General features: G+C 54.1%; 7 protein-coding genes across 7 annotated transcripts; 4 read left to right on the plus strand and 3 right to left on the minus strand.

Moving 5' to 3' along the window:
- Positions 1 to 457: 457 nt before the first annotated feature.
- On the plus strand, positions 458 to 4,068 carry A1O1_02807 (AGC/PKC protein kinase; the record flags this gene model as incomplete). The annotated part of the gene is made up of 4 exons (XM_007723717.1): positions 458 to 947; positions 1,001 to 1,267; positions 1,320 to 3,953; positions 4,007 to 4,068. 4 exons carry the CDS (start codon positions 458 to 460, stop codon positions 4,066 to 4,068), a joined length of 3,453 nt encoding a protein of 1,150 aa, XP_007721907.1.
- A 1,934-nt stretch (positions 4,069 to 6,002) lies between these two features.
- A1O1_02808 (uncharacterized protein) lies at positions 6,003 to 7,477 on the plus strand (the record flags this gene model as incomplete). The annotated part of the gene is made up of 3 exons (XM_007723718.1): positions 6,003 to 6,017; positions 6,065 to 6,974; positions 7,245 to 7,477. 3 exons carry the CDS (start codon positions 6,003 to 6,005, stop codon positions 7,475 to 7,477), a joined length of 1,158 nt encoding a protein of 385 aa, XP_007721908.1.
- Positions 7,478 to 8,075: 598 nt separating this feature from the next.
- On the minus strand, positions 8,076 to 9,359 carry A1O1_02809 (uncharacterized protein; the record flags this gene model as incomplete). Its single annotated transcript, XM_007723719.1, has 1 exon — positions 8,076 to 9,359. The coding sequence occupies one exon, from the start codon at positions 9,357 to 9,359 to the stop codon at positions 8,076 to 8,078; it is 1,284 nt and encodes a 427-aa protein (XP_007721909.1).
- A 728-nt stretch (positions 9,360 to 10,087) lies between these two features.
- On the plus strand, positions 10,088 to 11,228 carry A1O1_02810 (uncharacterized protein; the record flags this gene model as incomplete). Its single annotated transcript, XM_007723720.1, has 3 exons — positions 10,088 to 10,417; positions 10,493 to 10,551; positions 10,667 to 11,228. The coding sequence occupies 3 exons, from the start codon at positions 10,088 to 10,090 to the stop codon at positions 11,226 to 11,228; spliced, it is 951 nt and encodes a 316-aa protein (XP_007721910.1).
- Positions 11,229 to 11,473: 245 nt separating this feature from the next.
- Positions 11,474 to 12,397, minus strand: A1O1_02811 (uncharacterized protein; the record flags this gene model as incomplete). Its single annotated transcript, XM_007723721.1, has 1 exon — positions 11,474 to 12,397. The coding sequence occupies one exon, from the start codon at positions 12,395 to 12,397 to the stop codon at positions 11,474 to 11,476; it is 924 nt and encodes a 307-aa protein (XP_007721911.1).
- A 508-nt stretch (positions 12,398 to 12,905) lies between these two features.
- A1O1_02812 (uncharacterized protein) lies at positions 12,906 to 13,624 on the minus strand (the record flags this gene model as incomplete). Its single annotated transcript, XM_007723722.1, has 3 exons — positions 12,906 to 13,020; positions 13,094 to 13,260; positions 13,367 to 13,624. 3 exons carry the CDS (start codon positions 13,622 to 13,624, stop codon positions 12,906 to 12,908), a joined length of 540 nt encoding a protein of 179 aa, XP_007721912.1.
- Positions 13,625 to 15,464: 1,840 nt separating this feature from the next.
- Positions 15,465 to 17,390, plus strand: A1O1_02814 (arylsulfatase; the record flags this gene model as incomplete). Its single annotated transcript, XM_007723723.1, has 3 exons — positions 15,465 to 15,723; positions 15,850 to 16,067; positions 16,134 to 17,390. 3 exons carry the CDS (start codon positions 15,465 to 15,467, stop codon positions 17,388 to 17,390), a joined length of 1,734 nt encoding a protein of 577 aa, XP_007721913.1.
- Positions 17,391 to 18,064: the final 674 nt, after the last annotated feature.

Consider the following 18,064-nt stretch of genomic DNA (forward strand, 5'->3'; position numbering starts at 1 on the left):
TGAGTGGGCGCAGTCGCAGTCAGTCTCAGTCGCAGTTACAGCGCAGGTGGACCGGGCGAGTTTGACGAGGAACCCGACCACCACCATCACCATCACCTATCAACTACCTAACTCGCTACTACACTACACCTACACATCATTTTCGCTGCTCACCACCACTACAAACTGAGGCCTGCATGTTACATCTTTACATCGACGCCGTGGCCAAAATTGCACTTTCTCAATAACTAATGTGATTATCTCAGATCGCCTTGACCGTAACCGAACCTCGATACCACGAGCACATTCTTCTCCTCGAAGCCTGCCCCGTCTTCGTCAACAAATGCCACTCCGGCCCTGCGATCTCACTCACACGCGATCTGGCCCATGACCTCGCACTCTGGTGCACACTGAACTTGAAGCCTGACAGCCATTACACCGTCGATCACAATCTTGGGCGCCCGGCGATTTTGCAATCATGGCCGACACCGACCAGGCCATTGCCGAGGTGTACCGCAAAATCGAGCGGGAAAAGGCTCTAATCAACGCCGCCACTCATATGCGACAGTCGACCAACAATGCCGCAGTACAGGCCCGCGTCGACAGCAACATCCGCGATGGAAGACGGAACATTAGCTACTTGGAAGACAAATTGCAGGAATTACAACTTCGCAAGCGAGGCGGTGTAAATGACGACGGTGCTCCCGCTCCGCCTGTTCATGGCGGAGCGGGCTATCAGACTTCTGATGGTCGCGGTTCGCGACAGTACCCCGCGGGAGGCGGCCCTACTCCTCCTCCCAAAGACCAGCGAGGGTATCTTACCGGCGACAGAGGCGACTATGGAGACCCTGGCCCCGGCGGGTACAGCCAGGGCGGTACTGGCATGATGCCACCACGGGCTCCCTACGGTGACCCCAGGCCCTACGCTGCTCCCATCCCCAAAGCGCGCCCGAATTTCTCAAAATTAGGTATGTCGCTTCGATCCTGAGGACGTTTCCAATGTGCTCACGCGTCACTTCAGATTTGATCAAATATGACACCCCATACCTCGGCCCTAAAATCCAGCTTATGCTCTCACAACTTGAATTCAAATTGTCGGTAGAGAAGCAATACAAAGCCGGCATCGAGAAAATGGTGCGCTTGTATCAAGATGAAGGGGACAGGAAAAGCAGACTCGATGCAGAAGGCCGTCGCATTGAAAGCAACCAGAAAGTCCAGTTGCTCAAACAGGCGCTGAAGAGATATATGGATCTGCATGTCGATATTGAGTCAACAGATGTAGCTGACGGTGAGTGGGAAATCCTGGCACCGTCCCTCCGGCAAAGACTAAATGAATACAGATGACAGCCTCAACGCCCCCAACATGCGAAAACCATTGACCGGGCACCTGGAGATGCGCATCCATGCCATCAAGGACGTGGATCACGCGGCATCGTCACGGTTTTCGAGGGGCCCGGAAACGTTCGTCATCATGAAAGTAGAGGACAACATTCGAGCCAAAACTAGAGCAACACGGACGGACAAATGGACAGAAGAGATCCATCATGTTGACATCGACAAAGCGAACGAGATAGAATTGACGGTTTATGACAAGGCTGGCGACCGACCGACCCCTATTGGTTTTCTCTGGATCCGCATTTCAGATATTGCGGAAGAGATGCGACGGAAAAAGATAGAATCTGAGTTCAACCAAAACGGATGGGTGCCGGCTGACAAGATGGCCAACGGCGGAAGCCCCGGTAAAGCAGGGCCCGATCTTCAGGCTGCTCCCTCCATGCCTCCTGGAGACGCGGCTGGCGCTGGCCCGGCGGCTGGTTTCCCTCAGAACGCCCAACCGCTCATGATTGACTCTTGGTTCTCCCTCGAACCAGCCGGCAGAATCCACCTTACGATGAGTTTTCAGAAACAGACAGGGGCTCGACGTCCGTTCGACATTGGTCTCAATCGTCAAGGTGCTGTCCGCCAGAAGAAGGAGGAAGTGCATGAGAAGCAAGGGCACAAATTTGTCAAGCAACAATTCTACAACGTCATGCGCTGTGCGTTATGCGGTGATTTCCTCAAGTATTCCGCCGGCATGCAATGCGCCGATTGCAAATACACCTGTCACACCAAGTGCTATCCGAAAGTCGTCACGAAATGCATTAGCAAGGCGAACTACGAAACAGATCCGGACGAAGAGAAGATCAACCACCGTATCCCACATCGTTTCGACAACTTCTCGAACATCGGAGCCAATTGGTGTTGCCATTGCGGCTATCTATTGCCGCTTGGAAGGCGCAATGCGAAGCGGTGTTCGGAGTGTGGTCTTACCTGCCACGCCCATTGTCAGCATCTTGTCCCTGACTTTTGCGGCATGTCTATGATTGTGGCCAACGAGATCCTCGAGACTATCCAAAGGACGAAGAATCACAACAAGTCCTCCTCCGTTAGTTCTGGAATGAGCGGCCGAACATTGAGGCCGACTTCCGGCAGACCAGGCCCTGCGTCTCCCACCCAGAGTTACACCTCGGAGGCAACCGCGTTGACGCCGCAGCTCTCAAACCAATCCTATGATCATCATCCTCCCGAGCCTCCGAAGCCGTCAGCTGCAGCAAAGAGTGCGGCTCAGACATTATTGTATAATCAAACTACGCAGTCTCAATCTCAGCAGCAGCAAAGACCGATCCCCCATCGACCCGTGTCCTCGGTAGCGGTTCAAGCTGCGGCAGCTGCTACCAGTCGCCCTCCACCCCAGCCATACCACCAGAGCTACTCTGATTATAGCCCGCAGAAAGCTGCCGTTGATCGGTACGCCAATGCAAGGCCCCCGGCTCCAGAAGCGCAGCCACCTCATGCCTCGTATGATCCTCGCGCGTATCAGCAGTATGATCGGCAGCCAACACAACCGCAAATGCCACACCAAGCTCCACAGCAGCCGCCTATTCCTCAGCAAAGAGCCCAGCAAACCCAGCCAAGTTATGCACCCGTGCCCGTCAAGCCCGCCCCATCCCAGCAACAACAAGTTGCCACGCCACCTTCAGGACGGGGCTCGGGACCTCGAATTGGTTTGGACCACTTCAACTTCCTGGCAGTCTTGGGTAAGGGTAACTTCGGGAAGGTCATGCTCGCAGAGGCCAAGAGCTCGAAGAAACTCTACGCCATCAAAGTGTTGAAGAAGGAATTCATCATTGAAAATGACGAAGTTGAGTCTACGAAATCCGAGAAGCGGGTCTTCCTGATTGCCAACAAGGAGAGGCATCCATTCCTGCTCAATTTGCATGCTTGCTTCCAGACGGAAACTAGGGTTTATTTCGTCATGGAGTATATTTCCGGCGGAGATCTGATGTTGCACATTCAGCGAGGACAGTTTGGCCTTAAGCGAGCTCAGTTCTATGCCGCTGAGGTATGCTTGGCTCTCAAGTATTTCCACGAGAACGGCGTCATCTACCGAGATTTGAAATTGGACAACATCCTGTTGACCTTGGACGGCCATATCAAGATTGCCGACTACGGTCTTTGCAAAGAGGATATGTGGTATGGGTCCACAACATCCACCTTTTGCGGCACGCCCGAATTCATGGCTCCCGAAATTCTTTTGGACAAGAAGTATGGTCGTGCTGTTGACTGGTGGGCGTTTGGGGTACTTATCTACCAAATGCTGCTACAACAGTCACCGTTCCGGGGTGAGGACGAAGATGAGATTTATGACGCTATTCTCGCCGACGAACCGTTGTATCCCATTCATATGCCCCGTGACAGTGTGTCCATCCTGCAGAAGTTACTCACCAGGGAGCCGGAACTGCGCCTGGGCAGCGGACCCGGTGATGCCCAGGAGGTCATGAGCCATGCTTTTTTCAAAGGAATCAACTGGGATGACATCTATTACAAGCGCGTACCCACGCCCTTCAAACCCACCATCAAAAACGAGAAGGACACCAGCAACTTTGACCAGGAGTTCACCAGCGTAACCCCTGTGCTGACACCGGTGCAAAGTGGTAAGTCTAAACTGTATTCGCATGATTCAATGATGCTGACTTGTCTCGCACAGTTCTTTCGCCGGCTCACCAAGAAGAATTCCGAGGCTTTTCGTATTCGGCCGATTTTATCTGAACAACGCAGGCCTGGCCGGCAAAGCCAAAGGGTTCAAGCGCGCTCGAGTGTAGACAGGCGGAGGCAAGAAGGACGGAATCACCAAGCGCAAAGTTGATCGAAGCCCTGCGTGCATTGATCACCATATGATTGATGCCAAGACCGAATGGATACGGCGTGTCGGACAATATCCCTGCTGAATATATCTTCCGAACGGTGTTTGACATATCAGCAATAGCATGCCGTAACCACGAGTGGGGATGCGGTCAACTTACCATGGGAACTTGAGTCTGGTTTTCTTCTCAAATGGGAGCGACGAACCAAAGAACGGCTAGACCTTGTGGATGAGAATGATTGTACAGGTTGCCCGCCTGGCCATATGTCGTCAACCCATCGATGTACCTTTGGACGAGGTGGATTTAGGTTGGATGGCATTGTCTAGAGTTGGATTGATACGAGAACAAAGCATATGAGGGAACGATTGATGCTAAGACGAGACCCCGACGAGTGATGGAGATTGGTTGATATGCGGATTGAGCCATGTCTGCAGAACAGTGAGGGAAGGTGTCGAGGCCCCAGACAAGGCGAAACCGTACGGTAGTAAGCAAAGCACGGCAAATTCCGAGTTCAATTTTATCCGAGATATCGGCATTTGCCAGTTGCCCTTTCTCGATGTGTGGACGAACTGCCCGAGTGGTGTCGGCAAATGTGGTTGGTGTTACTAGGTATGTTCGTTGGTACCGTTACGTGTCACACCGGATATTAATTGATGGAATTGTCTTTATAAACAGTATGCATAAATTGAAGCTTATCCGACAAGTTTTAATCAGGATCCAGCTAATCAATCAACGTTCGGCAGCGCTGTGGCGGAGAGGGCATACGTATTTGCTATCGCCGTCCCATTTTTTAACAAACCCGAAATGCTATCAAATCATGTTTTAACCCTTCTATAACATTGACTTCTATATTGCCGCCGCCGGATCGTAACTATACATGTGGCCAGCCCTATCGACAGTACTCGTCAAGACAGCTAAGCAGAGAGTGATAACTCGCGGAGGGCAACCCTTGAAGACACGACTTGGGGGGGGGGGGGGGGGGGGGAATTCAGGGTCGACAGAAAGAGACCGAGAAACAGATCCAGCACTCTCCTCTCCCCAGCCTCTCTATGGCCTTCAAGTGGTGCCGGGATGCTAGGCTCTCGGGAGAGATTCCTATAGGTAAGTAACTTACCGGGCTGATCAGTCTAACTTCGAATGCATATAGTAGCTCTGGGCATGTCTGCGCCACTGTGACCGGCGAGGACCTGGGTAATGTACGTAGGTACAGCACACCGATGTTCGCAACATCCTCGAGTCCCTGATCTTCGCTCGACACATTCTCTTCACCTCCAACACTCCAACAACGCGCAAATAGTCGCTATGGAGTCAGGCAACCATGCACGCAGCTTCCGGGGCCGCTTGTCTCATTGGGCAGGACGAAAGCTCGATCGTCTGTTGGACAAGGAAACGAATCCTGCCCATCCAGAAGGCGTGTCCGCGAAATCCGAAACCGGGCATCCCGCCCAAAGCGACCGACCAGGCTCACCGTCCGACTCTGATCCTTTCCGACTACGTTTCAAGGTCAGCAATTGTTTGTTTCTTTTTTAGCTGGGACTTATATCTCCATGGCCATTGTCGCTGCAGGGTCGAGTATTCCCAATCCTGGGCTAAAACGGGGAGAACGGGTTGCTACGCCCCATCTGTGGCAATGAAAGCCCGCCCGTGCGCTTTTTCCCAGTACTCGGTCGAGGCTTCGGAGGCCCTTCCACAATGTTGCATTCATGACCAGAACGTCAGTATAGAGCCATGGGCGAGCTCGGAGGTCTACATCTTGCATGCTCGAAGCATGCGGTTGCTCTATACACGTAGGAGCGCCACTGTTGTCCAATGTCATAGGTTCCTCCAGTTGACTCAAGCATGCATAGCCATATGGTACCAACCAGTGGTCAATCAAATGTCACCTAACTTGTGAGCCATAGTTCACACCTCTCAGCACTACAGCATTGTCAGGCGGCACCACGACTGCATCAAAGCCACCTAAACCATACCCGCCCACACTCAAGGTCGCGCGCGTTGACTTCCTCGGTGATGTGCACAGCGCCACGACCTATGTGAAGCGAGACCTCGGCTTTCAGGGCCAACTGGGTGCGTACGTCCTGCTGAGCTACGGAGACACCCTGTACAGCGATACCGAGTACAGCGACACATGGCGTGGGATGACCAGCGACTCTGTGGCGCTGGCGACGCACGACCCCCTCGTCGTTCTCGACCCTCTTCTCAACGAGAACGGATATGCGCAGCAGTTCTGCCCACTGGACGCCTCGCGGGGCGAGATCCCATCGGAGCACTCGCTGGGCATCACCAACGTCGTCTCGACCGCCGCATTCACCGGTGTGGACGCCCCGGCCAGCCCCGATGGTGACACCTCGGGCGTCATGTTTTTTCTCCTCAACCACCGTCCGGGCGGGATCAACCACATCCTCGGCGCCGGCGTGGCAACCGTGGCACTCAACACAGCGACGTACCCGCCCACACCACGGATCCAGCGTCTCCCTGCCCCAGCGTCCCAGCAACAGCAGCAGCGGCATCAGTACTGGTGGGATGGCGCAACGGAGCCCTGGTACGGCGACATCTGCGCGTTCCGGTGGGGACAGTACATCTACGCCTACGGCCACGGCGGCGAGGGCAACCCTTGGATCTATGTTGCGCGTGCGCCTGCCGCAGAGGCCACCCGGCTTGAAAGCTACGACTATTGGAACGGGGACGGCTGGCAGCGCGAACGACTACAGAAGAGCGCGATCGGCGAGAAAGAGAGCGTCTTTTGGCAAATCAATCAGGGCCAGGTAGTCTTCTCGGAATATTTTGGCTGTTTCTTTTTCATCTATTGCGGTACGTTTTTCATTCCGCCAGAACACCTGAAAGATCATTGTCGCCGCCCCCACCCTGCCACCCACAAAGTTGACACTGACCACTATCGTCCGTGGTACTGCTGGTTCATATGTTCTATGGGTGCCCTCAGGCCATGAGTCCTTTCCCAAACCTTGTCCCCTGGCCCCAATCATCTGCCGATGTTTAATCGACCATTACCGCACGTCGTCATACATGCCTTCTGCCTGGCTACTTGTGCTAACGCAAATGGACATTCATCGAGGGATGCAGACAACTTCATGAACTCGCGCGTCCATCTGAAAACATCCCAGCGTCCCGAAGGCCCATGGTCCGAACCGCCCATCATGTTGTACCAAGCAACACCGCTGCTTCCGGTAGAAGAGCGCGGCTGTATCTACGCGGCCGTACCGCATCCGTACTTTGACGAGTCTGGCAAGACGTTGGTTGTTTCGTTCACGAACCATCCGAACACGATCCAGGCAGTTAGAATCGTCTTCGAATAGAACAGAGCGGGAGGCTTCGCTCCTTCTCGGGTTGTGTTTCGAGGGAGGGTGAGCGTCAGCGTCAGCTAGGAATGATTGGAGGATGGATGGGGAAACACAGTTACGAAGTAGTCAGTCGTTCACTTTCCATACAGAGTCAGTTTCGGGTCCAGTTTCGAAGAAGACACCTCAATCTATCAGCCGGTCGTTTCTGGGACAGCTGCAGAGAATCTTCCCATAGCCTAATCGGTAGCATTTGCTGCCAGGAGACCGGACGGTGGAGTTTAACTTTCTGTCAGATCAGCGCCACTATTAATAGACGGTTGAATGTAGTCGTATGGGGGTTCTAGCAACAGTCGGTTGGATCAGACATGCAGATCCTGTTCTAACGCTCGTAGAGCCTTTAAGGAGGAACTATTTCAGTGTCCTGCGGGCAGACCAGGCGAGAACATGGACAAATACAGGCCCTCACGGTGTCGTGATTGCGGAAAGAACTTGCTTCCGAGACCAATGTGGTGTTCTATATCATCATCCACCTCTCCACTGCCGCCCGGCACTGGCCCATCCTCTGTTAAAGGTACACTCCCTCGAAAGACTTCCTTAGTCCTCAACTCAGATCTCATCTTTCATTCCCACCTTCGCTCCACAAGAACTTCTGTTCGATACCCTCGACTTGCGGACGAAGTGCCATGCCGTAGTCACCACCATTAGGTGTTCTCAAGAGAGTGTGAATATGAAATTTGGCGGGATCGGTATTGTTCAAGAACACGCCGGAATGATGGTCGAATTCGACAAGCACGAGATGGGACTGGATACGATAGTAGAAGGGATCCGTGTCAGTAAACCCGCCAATCCAGCAGAAATAAGTCTCGTCGAACATCGACTCGATATGCTTCAATCGGATTTCGCGGGCCCGCTGTGGAAGGTAGAGCAAGTACTGTTCCAGTATGCCGCGGACCAGGGACTGCTGGTCTTCGGTCATCGACGACACGAGGATGCCTTCGTACGGCACGACGCGATTGTCGCGGTATGCACCGCAGAGGTGACGCTGATCATCGTGGTTCCAGCGGCCCCGCGGCATGGCGGGGTCCTTCATCTGCTTGTAGATCTGGGCATGGCCCTGCTGTTTAGGGGAAAGCGACTGCATTAGCCGGAGACCGAGCTGTTCTTCAACGTGCAAGATACGCGTCCCCGTGAACTCGCCGGCGTCGATCTCATTGGGCTCGGCACCCGTGAACCAAGGCGAGACGATCATCTGCGTTCGGTAGAAGAAGATATTCAGGCACAGATGGTGGCCGTAGAAGCTGAAGCCCCACGGCCGTGTGGTCGATGGTTCGCCGAACAGCACGAAGTTGTAGCTGTACTCGTTCATCACTGACGGAGCTTTGACTAGCTCGCCCAAGAAGCCATTAATGCGCATCGCTGCCACTGCCTTGTCGTAGCCTTCCGGGGATAACGTCGCACGAAGGATTGCCATGATACTGTCCCGCACCTGGGGCGTCAGGTCGTCGAGCCGCACGCCCTTGTCACTAAGCAGGAACTCCGGGTTCGACCACGTCCGCCATTCCGGGGAATCGATGTGGTACGACAGCTTTGCCAGCTGTTCGGCTGTCAGGAAGGAAAGGGCGTGGTTGGTCGTCACGACGATGGTGTCGATCGGGATGCCTTCGTCTTGCACGGGGAACAGGCCCGGTCGCACGACACCATCGTTGGTTACGCCTTTGAACGGCTCCTTCAGAAGTTCCAGCCAATGCAGGTACAGTGCGTGCAGCCAGGGCGGGATGCCCTTTTCTTTGAACGCATGGGCATACACTCGCGCATCCTGCGTTGCCATGGTCGTGAACCGGGGCTGACTCAGGTCGGGCAGATATTGCCGGTACTCGCTTGCGTTGGACTCCGCCATTGTGCCAGTGACGGAAACTGGTCGACCGAGCGGTCAGACGCACACGTGTGAGAGATGGAGGCTCGGGTGCTAGTATGCCAGTGCTGCAATGAACGTACCCGTCTTAGTAGAGATTGCAATCTGTGAGAGACACTGATCGTCGTCAAGACCTTGCCATGCAGAGGTAGCCCTGCTCCCTGTTTTCTGGAGACCCTGTGCAGACGGGACTATCAGAAAGCCAGTCGTCCGGGAGCGTGTCAGTGATTCACATGCCGCTGGTGCAGATAGTAAACTCGAAAACATGTCCTGTGTGTGCAGTGCAGTGAGCAGGCAGGTGCAGCCTCCCCCATGCAGCAGCCGAGAATTGTGGGGGAGTTGGGCAGATCTGGGGCCAGGCGGCAATTGCTCGGACACGACGGACGATTCTTTGTCTGTCAAAATACATTTCGGCAGACTGCCATTTATTTTCACTTTTGGAGGGGAATTTTGGCCGGCGACTAGACATTTTGCCAAGAAATGGTCAGACAAAGCTCAATTACCCTCGGCCAGTCGACCACCCGCCATGAGGGCCCCGAGAAGCGTGGGGAGGCCACAGGGAGCAATTACAGCGGCATGAACCCCGGTTGAGCCCCGCAACACCATTTTCACTGAAGCCCGTCTTGAACGAGCAGTTGTCAACAATTCCTCATCCAGGTCACCTCCGAAGACACTCGTCAAACTAGGCGACATACTCCTCCATGTTAAGAAGGATGGCTACTTCTGCTCCATTCCGACGTGAGTCTGCTCTTGACAAACAACAATACAAACAAGATCACACCGAAGCTCACAATTGCCCTCTAGGTCTTGTCCGTTTCGTGCCTCGATCCGACCCATCCAAGGTTCTCATCGGTCAACCTGAAGATGACAACCTTGATATCGGTGTCGCCCTGAGGAAAGGCCAGGAAGTCCCTGTCAAGGTCTTTTCCGGGACTTCTGTGCTGTCTCCGGGCCAAGACACCGGCATCAGTGCCATCATTGATCGAGTTCTGTCACCGTTGAGCGTGTCTGAGGTCGGCACGATCCGCTGCATTGGGTTGAATGTAGGTAATGACTTCTGCATATCAAGCGCTATGCGAGAGCTGCAGTTGCTGACTGACGCCATTGGACTGGGATAGTACAAACAACACGCCGCCGAAGTCAACATGGCTCTTCCCACGGTGCCCACGGTCTTCATGTAGGTCTCGAATCTGATAGTGACACACTTCCATAATCCATTCCTTCACTCCCCCCAAAGGCAACGGGCACGACTCATTGCACGGTGAGCTTCAGACACTAACTAACTTGTACAGGAAACCAAACACGTCGCTCGGCGATCCATGGCCTGCACCCACCGTCCTCCCAAAACTCTCACAGCTCGATGACTGTGCTGACTACGAAGCCGAGCTCGCCGTCGTGATTGGCAAGGCGGCCAAGAACGTGTCCGAAGCCGATGCGATGGACTACGTGCTCGGGTACACGGCATGCAACGACATCTCGAGCCGCAGCAGCCAGTTTGCGCAGAGCCAGTGGTCTTTTTCCAAGGGATTCGACGGCGCCTGTCCGATCGGGCCAGCCCTCGTGTCACCCTCCTTGATTCCTGATCCGTCCAAACTCCATGTCCGCGGCCTGAAGAATGGAGAAGTCCTGCAGGACTGTGGGACGGATGACCTGATCTTTTCGGTCCCCAAGCTCATTAGCTTCCTGTCTCAGAGCACAACGCTGCCGCCGGGCACCCTGATTGTCACTGGGACGCCGGCCGGGGTGGGGATCGTGCGGAAGCCGAAAGTCACCCTCAAGGCAGGCGATGAGTTTGCCGTCGAAATCAAGCCGTACATTGGAACATTGATCAACACGTTTGAGAATGAAGAGTGATCCGCGAGCAGGGAGTGCCACCACGCTGAGCGCCATATAGATTCGAAAAGTTGGGTAATGCAAAGTGGCACAGGTTGCCTTCTCCTACTGGAGTAGCCAGACATGCGCGGCTCAACCGCGTTACCGTCCCTAGTTTCATCCAAGGGCCCAGAGAAATACTTGACCGTGCAGACTTCACTACGCTCAAGGGAAAGCAACGCAATCTACAGCCATGGCTCAGTACCTTCTCTTGTTCCCCTCTTGGTCTACTTCCGCTCCACAACCTCGTTGATCTTCTCGATGCTCAACTCACCTTTGCGTCCCCAGCCGCCTTGCCCACTCTGCACACTAGGTCGGAATGACTCGTACATGTGGAAGGCCCGCTTATTGAGCTCCTTCTTGGCCTCTTCGCCGGCTGTCCACGAAGCAAGCGCATGGTCCATGGCATCCTTGACACGGATGTAGTCCTCGTCGCCGCCGAACTTGGCTTTGAGCGGCCCTTCGTTCCCGTGTCGCGGTTTGCCCTGGAGCAGCACGTCTCCGTTCTTGATCATAAGCCGAAACCCCATGACCAAGATCTCTTCATCAGCACCAGCCTCATCACGTCTCTCCTGGGCTTCTTTGTGCTCCTTGAGCTCTTCGTCCGCCGTGTCTGGCTTCTCCATCACGCCGATCGATCGGCCTTTGGAGATCGCGCAGAGTGTCGATATCGCGGACCCAATGGCGAAGCATGTCGGCCACGACAGGTGTGGATATAGCTTATGTGCCACGCAGGACGACCATAGTTGGAGCACAGGGGCGCGGTTGATGATGATGGGTTTTCTGTCGGAGGTCTCGGTGTTTGATGCTGACGTGACTTCGCCGGATTTGGTCAGTTGGTTTTGTCTCTGGTCTTGTTCCACCGCGGACTCCGGTTCTTGTTTCTGCTTTCGCCTTTTTGCCGATGGCGGGCCTTGGCCTTCGTCCTTTGTGCCCTTTGTGGGCTGTTTGCGTTTGTCAGATGCAGAGTCTTTCTTTGTTTTCGTCGTGGTCGCTGATGCCCGTGGCTTCGATCCTGCGGATTTCGAGAAACGCGACTCATCTCTCCTCGTCCTCGGTGAATCAAAAGGTGGCGACGCCGTGGTCGTGTCGGTTGTTTGGAAGTCGTCCAGGCTCGACTGTTTTGTCTTACTCCGCGTGGTTGCCGGCATCGCGTCAGTATCCAAAGACTATTTTGTCGCAAAGCACCTAACCTCTGCCCGGGTGCTACTGGAGTCTGATACTAGAAGAAAGCGCCGATGGTACAGACACCAAACAGAATGATACTCCATGCATGCTCATGTCGCCAGACAATACAACACAGCATAAATTACTGCACTCAGTAAATGGGTTCCAATACATGACACGCTTCGGGTCTCGATTCACCACATGGATAACGTCAGACCCACTTCCCCGGATTTTCTTTGTCATCCGCACCCGGAGGCAGAGTCCGACAACCCGAAAGCCTTCAAGTTTCTGAACAACGCCAGGTGTACAGATTTCTGCAGGCAGTTCACATTACGGAAATATAGAAATAACTCGTCGAAAGCATTGATCCAATCTTGCCACTAGAACAAACTGCTGACTCCCTATACTCCTGTCCATACGCCGTAAGGACAACTCCGAACTCCGAGCCGGTATATCCTGCCAGCTCCCTGCTCCAATGTCACAGGTTTCTATCTAACAAGGAACAACCTTGGTATTGCCGCTCTGGAAGATCCTGCATTTCCCATCCGCGCCCTTTTGTCCTGTCTTTGCCCGGGCTTCGACATAGGCTGGGACGTTACCATTGACACTGGACGAGAGTATGAATGTTAGCAATCATTAAGTCAACATGATGATGTTACGGCCAAGAGTAGCGAACTTACCAAGCAGACCCAGGAGGGCATGGTCGGCATTTGTAGGACGCGGGCTTCAGACGGTTGTTGTACGTTGCGCCGAGGTTGGGCGTACCAGGGAATGTGAGTTTGCCGTCTGTCACCTGCCCGCTGCATTTGCCGCCATAGTAGATCTTACATTGCCATCCATTAGGAGGCTGAAGCGTCAGATAGAAGTCAGCATACATTCAACAGCAGTCCGAAAAGACTTTCAACTCGAGGGGATGGAAGAGCAGAGCAAAGCCAGGGATGTAATTGACTTACGCCGAACGAGGTGCCTGCATCCCAGATGAAATCCATGCAAGCCCCTTCGGTGAGCTTAATCCAGGCACATCTGCCATGCCAGTTGGTCTGATCGCAGATATAGACTCCAGCTGGGGGCGAGCGTTTGTGAAGCTCTGATTCATCAGTCGGTGTGACGAAATCCGGTGTCTCGTAAAGCGCGCTCTCGTCCTGGGCCCCGACCACACCGGCCAGCGCGGCGAGAAGCAGTGGAGACAAGATCAACGTAAATGCACGCATGATGGGGCAAGATGGATTCAAGTATGTAGGTAGGACGCTGGAGTCAACTGTATGGCTCGACCCAAGAGTATCGTATTAGATATCGATCAAATACCAGATAATTGATGACTGCTTTAGCTTTTTAATCTCCACGAAGCTCTTCGGAGTGGGCAACGAACAAAGACATGTTCCACTATTGACACCCAGAACCGGATATCATGTGGATGAGGTTTGTTTGCAGGCATCTCGGCACCCTTTGTTGCAAGACCTTCGAACAAAGAAAAGTCTTGGAAACCGAAATCACTCACCGTGCGGTCAATACTACATCCATTCTTTCACACCACAGCCCGCCGAAGGATAGTTGCAGCTTCGACGTCCTTCTGTCTGGGCGACAGCGTGGAGCCACACCAATTGAAGAAAACCCATGATCAACAAGATTTGATGACAATTTTGGTCATATCGCAAAGGACGTCGTAGTCGCTATAGTCCCGTGCAAAAAGGATGCATGGCCAGTGAAAGTGACGCTTGGGGAAAGCAAGCCAACGGTCGAGCAGAGTCATCATTTGCAAGCTCTTGAATACCTTGACCCTTTGCTGAAAGCTTGGAGAGATGCCATAATATTGCGGAGCTGCATTCAGCTTGACTCCCATTAATCTGATCGATCCCAAACCCATCCTACAACTGGGAGAAAGAGATCGTGCTGCTCGGGGTTCCGAAGGGCTCAAAGGCTGCTCGCCATTGCGGTGTGGTACTGGAGAGACACCTTCTCAAGACATGATGTGTGGAGGGTTATGCAAGGGGCTGGAACAGCTTGATAGAAGGTAGGATCATGTCGCCGTCCCGCCCCGCTCGCAATCCATCATTATTGGTGATAGGGGTACCCGCAGTTGCCTACGCTCCCTTTTCAGCCCACCTCACTGTCCCACCAAGCAAAAAATCCACCACGGCCTCCCAGAACTCTTTGGCAAGATCGTTAAAAAGTGCAAAAAGTAATCTCACCAGGATGATCAGACGGAGGATTGAACTCCGGACCTTGTCCGTGTTAAGGACACGTGATAGCCACTACACTAGGAGTCTGTTAGACCTCAATAGACTCTATGAGAATTGACGGTTGGAACAAGCTTACCCATCCGACCTCTGATTGGACTGAAATTCCGACTCATTTTTTCGCACACTTAATTGATAAAGGTTGCGGCTGCAGGGGTCCACGTCCCCTGAGAGCCCCCTACATAATTGCTCTCGACCCACGTCATTTTCGGCACTCCTCGAGTTGTAGGACAGCCTGTCCGTCAACATCGAGCCAGATAATTCTGTCGTGGATCGGTACGCACAAATCATAGCGCGAAGGTGAAAGTGTCCAATGGCTGCATATTGAGGCTTATCCCTTCAGATTTCCCCTTGCAACCCGGTGTTGGCGATGTCGTTATCGTCGTCGACCCCTACTCGAATAATCGGGCTGGCCTGGTACGAGGCTGTCAGCCCCTTTTCGGAACTCAGGGGCAACCGCAGGCCAAGTCATGCGTTTATCTTGGAAGTTGACGTTAGCCGGTCCAGGCACGGATGCTTGCACAAACCAATTTCATCCAAGTCACTACATAAGACAAATTATTAGCTTGTTCCCAGTCGATGAGTGCTTTACCTCGGGGGCCGGGTGAGATCGTAGTCATAACGCGACGACGACTCCCAGCTCGTCATCCACGCCAAGAATCGGACACTTATCAGCTCGCGCCCGATCCAGCTTGGACAGTCTCCTTTGTCCATCCAACCACAACTTCCTGCCCATGATCTTCATTAGGCGGGACTTACACTCTCGTTGACCTCAATTGCTCGGCATACACCCGGGTCAACCGTGGTGCCCATCATGGGGAAACCTACGGGGACCGCTGCGGTCGATGGAGCGGGCGGCACAAGGCCCAACTTCCTGATAATCATGGCCGACGACCTCGGCTTTTCGGACGTTGGAGCGTTCGGCGGCGAGATCAAGACGCCGCACGTCGACAGTCTGGCCGCCGACGGGATCAGGATGACGGACTTTCACGCCGCCGCAGCCTGCTCGCCTACCCGGTCCATGTTGCTGAGCGGCACCGATAATCGCAAGTATCCACCTGGCCCCGTACCCCGTCCGTCCCGCCCGTCTCCCTCGCAAACCACCCCAAGTCTCGGATTACGATGCCCGTCGGACGCCCGATGAGAGGCACTTTGTTACATTGCTGACCTTGTAAGCTGACTGATTCGTTTCTTTCCAGACATTGCCGGCCTAGGCGCCATGATTGAGTCAATCCAAGAGTTCCAGAAAGGTCAGCCCGGGTACGAAGGCTACTTGAACGATCGGGTCGCCCCGCTCCCCGAAATGCTCCGTGATGCCGGCTACCTGACCCTGATGTCGGGGAAGTGGCATCTTGGGATGACGCCGGACCGTTACCCATCGCAGAGGGGATTCGACCGGTCGTTCAGTCTGTTGCCGGTATGGAAGTGAACCGTCCCAACGATAATCGTACAGAGCGAGGCCGGGCTGCTGACGACTCCGCAGGGCGCTGCAAACCACTACGGCTGGGAACCGCAGGCGCAAGAAAGAATGCCCCAGTTGATGGCGCGGAACAGTAGCTTCTACGTAGAGGACGATACGCCGATCTCCCCGGCCGACCTGGGCCCGGATTTCTATTCTTCTCAGAGTTTCACTACCAAATTACTCCAATATCTTGAACAACGGGACGACCGTCAGCGACAACAGCCATTTTTTGCCTACCTACCGTTCTCGGCGCCCCATTGGCCACTGCAAGCCCCGGAAGAGGACTGCCGAGATTACCGGGGTGTGTACGACGAAGGGCCCGACGTCTTGAGACAGAAGCGGCTCGCCCGCCTCAGGGAGCTCGGCATCATCGCACCGGGCACGAAAGCTCACGACGTGATTACGCCGCCCGTCGACCGCCCACTATCGCGAGAGTGGGATACACTCACGGAAACCGAGCGGCAATTCTCATCCCGGACCATGGAGACGTACGCCGGAATGGTCCAAAACATGGACCGAAATATCGGTCGCCTGATCTCCTACCTAAAGTCGACCAAAGAATTCGACAATACGGTTATCATGTTCATGTCAGATAATGGTGCCGAGGGTTTGCTGTTGGAGGCTTATCCGGTAGTGACGGAGAACATATTTGACTATATCGACCGCTATTACGACAACAGCCTGGATAACATTGGCCGAGCGAATAGCTATGTCTGGTACGGTCCGCGGTGGGCGTCCGCTGCCACGGCTCCTTCCCGACTGTACAAGTCATTTTCGTCCGAGGGCGGTATTCGAGTCCCCTTGATTCTGAGATATCCACCATTCACCGCCGCCAGGGCTGGGGACATTGAACGGTCGTTCGCGACCGTCATGGATATAACACCTACCCTGCTTGATCTGGCAGCCGTGCAGCACCCGGGCGGCCTCTACAAAGGCCGTAGCATTGTCCCCGTCCGGGGCAAGTCCTGGGTGCCATATCTCTCAGATCCGCGAAAGCATGAGTTTATCCATGGCGAAGATACGGTGACGGGCTGGGAGCTCTTCAACCGGCGAGCACTTCGTAAAGGTAATTGGAAGGCCGTCATGATACCAGAGCCCTATGGGCCAGGCAAGTGGCAGTTGTATAACCTGGACAAGGATCCCGGTGAAACAGATGACCTGGGAGCCTCGCTGCCTGACAAGCTTCAAGAGCTTCTCAAGCACTGGGATGACTACGTTAGAGATGTGGGCGTTGCCGGCGTAGCACCGCAATACGGTGTCCTTCGTGTTACAGGCTGAACATGCAGCGTCGATATCTCCGCGTCCGGACGGTACCCCCTCTGGTCAGAATCGGCACCCCGCTGATGATCATGCCGGAGTCTGTCATGCCTTGCCGCAGTTCACTGGCCATATCTATCAAGTCCTGCGCCAACACACCGTTCGAGTACCCTGACCAGCTTGGTCTCGTGGCCGGCCTCGAATCGTGGAGTCGTGAGGGGTTGCCATCGCCGAGGCGTTTGTGGAAGGCCAACCCCGCGCAGCAATGACTGCGAAACCTAACTGGACCGAGCATGGTACAAGATAGAGAAGCAGACCTGACGGGGTATCAAGGGTGCTATCGTCCTATCACTTTAGTCCAAAATTATGGCCCGCAGATTTGAGTAAGAATACTCAAGCCCCTCAGGAAGGTAAGGCTTTCCTCAAGCAGATCGAGTAGTATTGGTAGGCTTATCTGACCGGAAAGAAGTCTCTCCTATCTATGATATCAACTACGACCCCGGACGGAGGCCAGGGCTTGATCAACTACTCTTGAACAAAAAGCTCCCTGGATTGAGGCCAGGCTGTCACAGCTCGATAAGACTGTAGGCACGTTTACGATAAGGCCACAGGTGCCGGAGAATGTCCGGTGGCTGTTGTCGTTGCCCTTTTCCCGAAGACTTCGCATTGTCGTACTACTACACACTCCGAAAAGA

Source organism: Capronia coronata (assembly GCF_000585585.1).
Source record: "Capronia coronata CBS 617.96 chromosome Unknown acBCG-supercont1.2, whole genome shotgun sequence".
In the NCBI taxonomy this organism is placed as follows: domain Eukaryota; kingdom Fungi; phylum Ascomycota; class Eurotiomycetes; order Chaetothyriales; family Herpotrichiellaceae; genus Capronia; species Capronia coronata.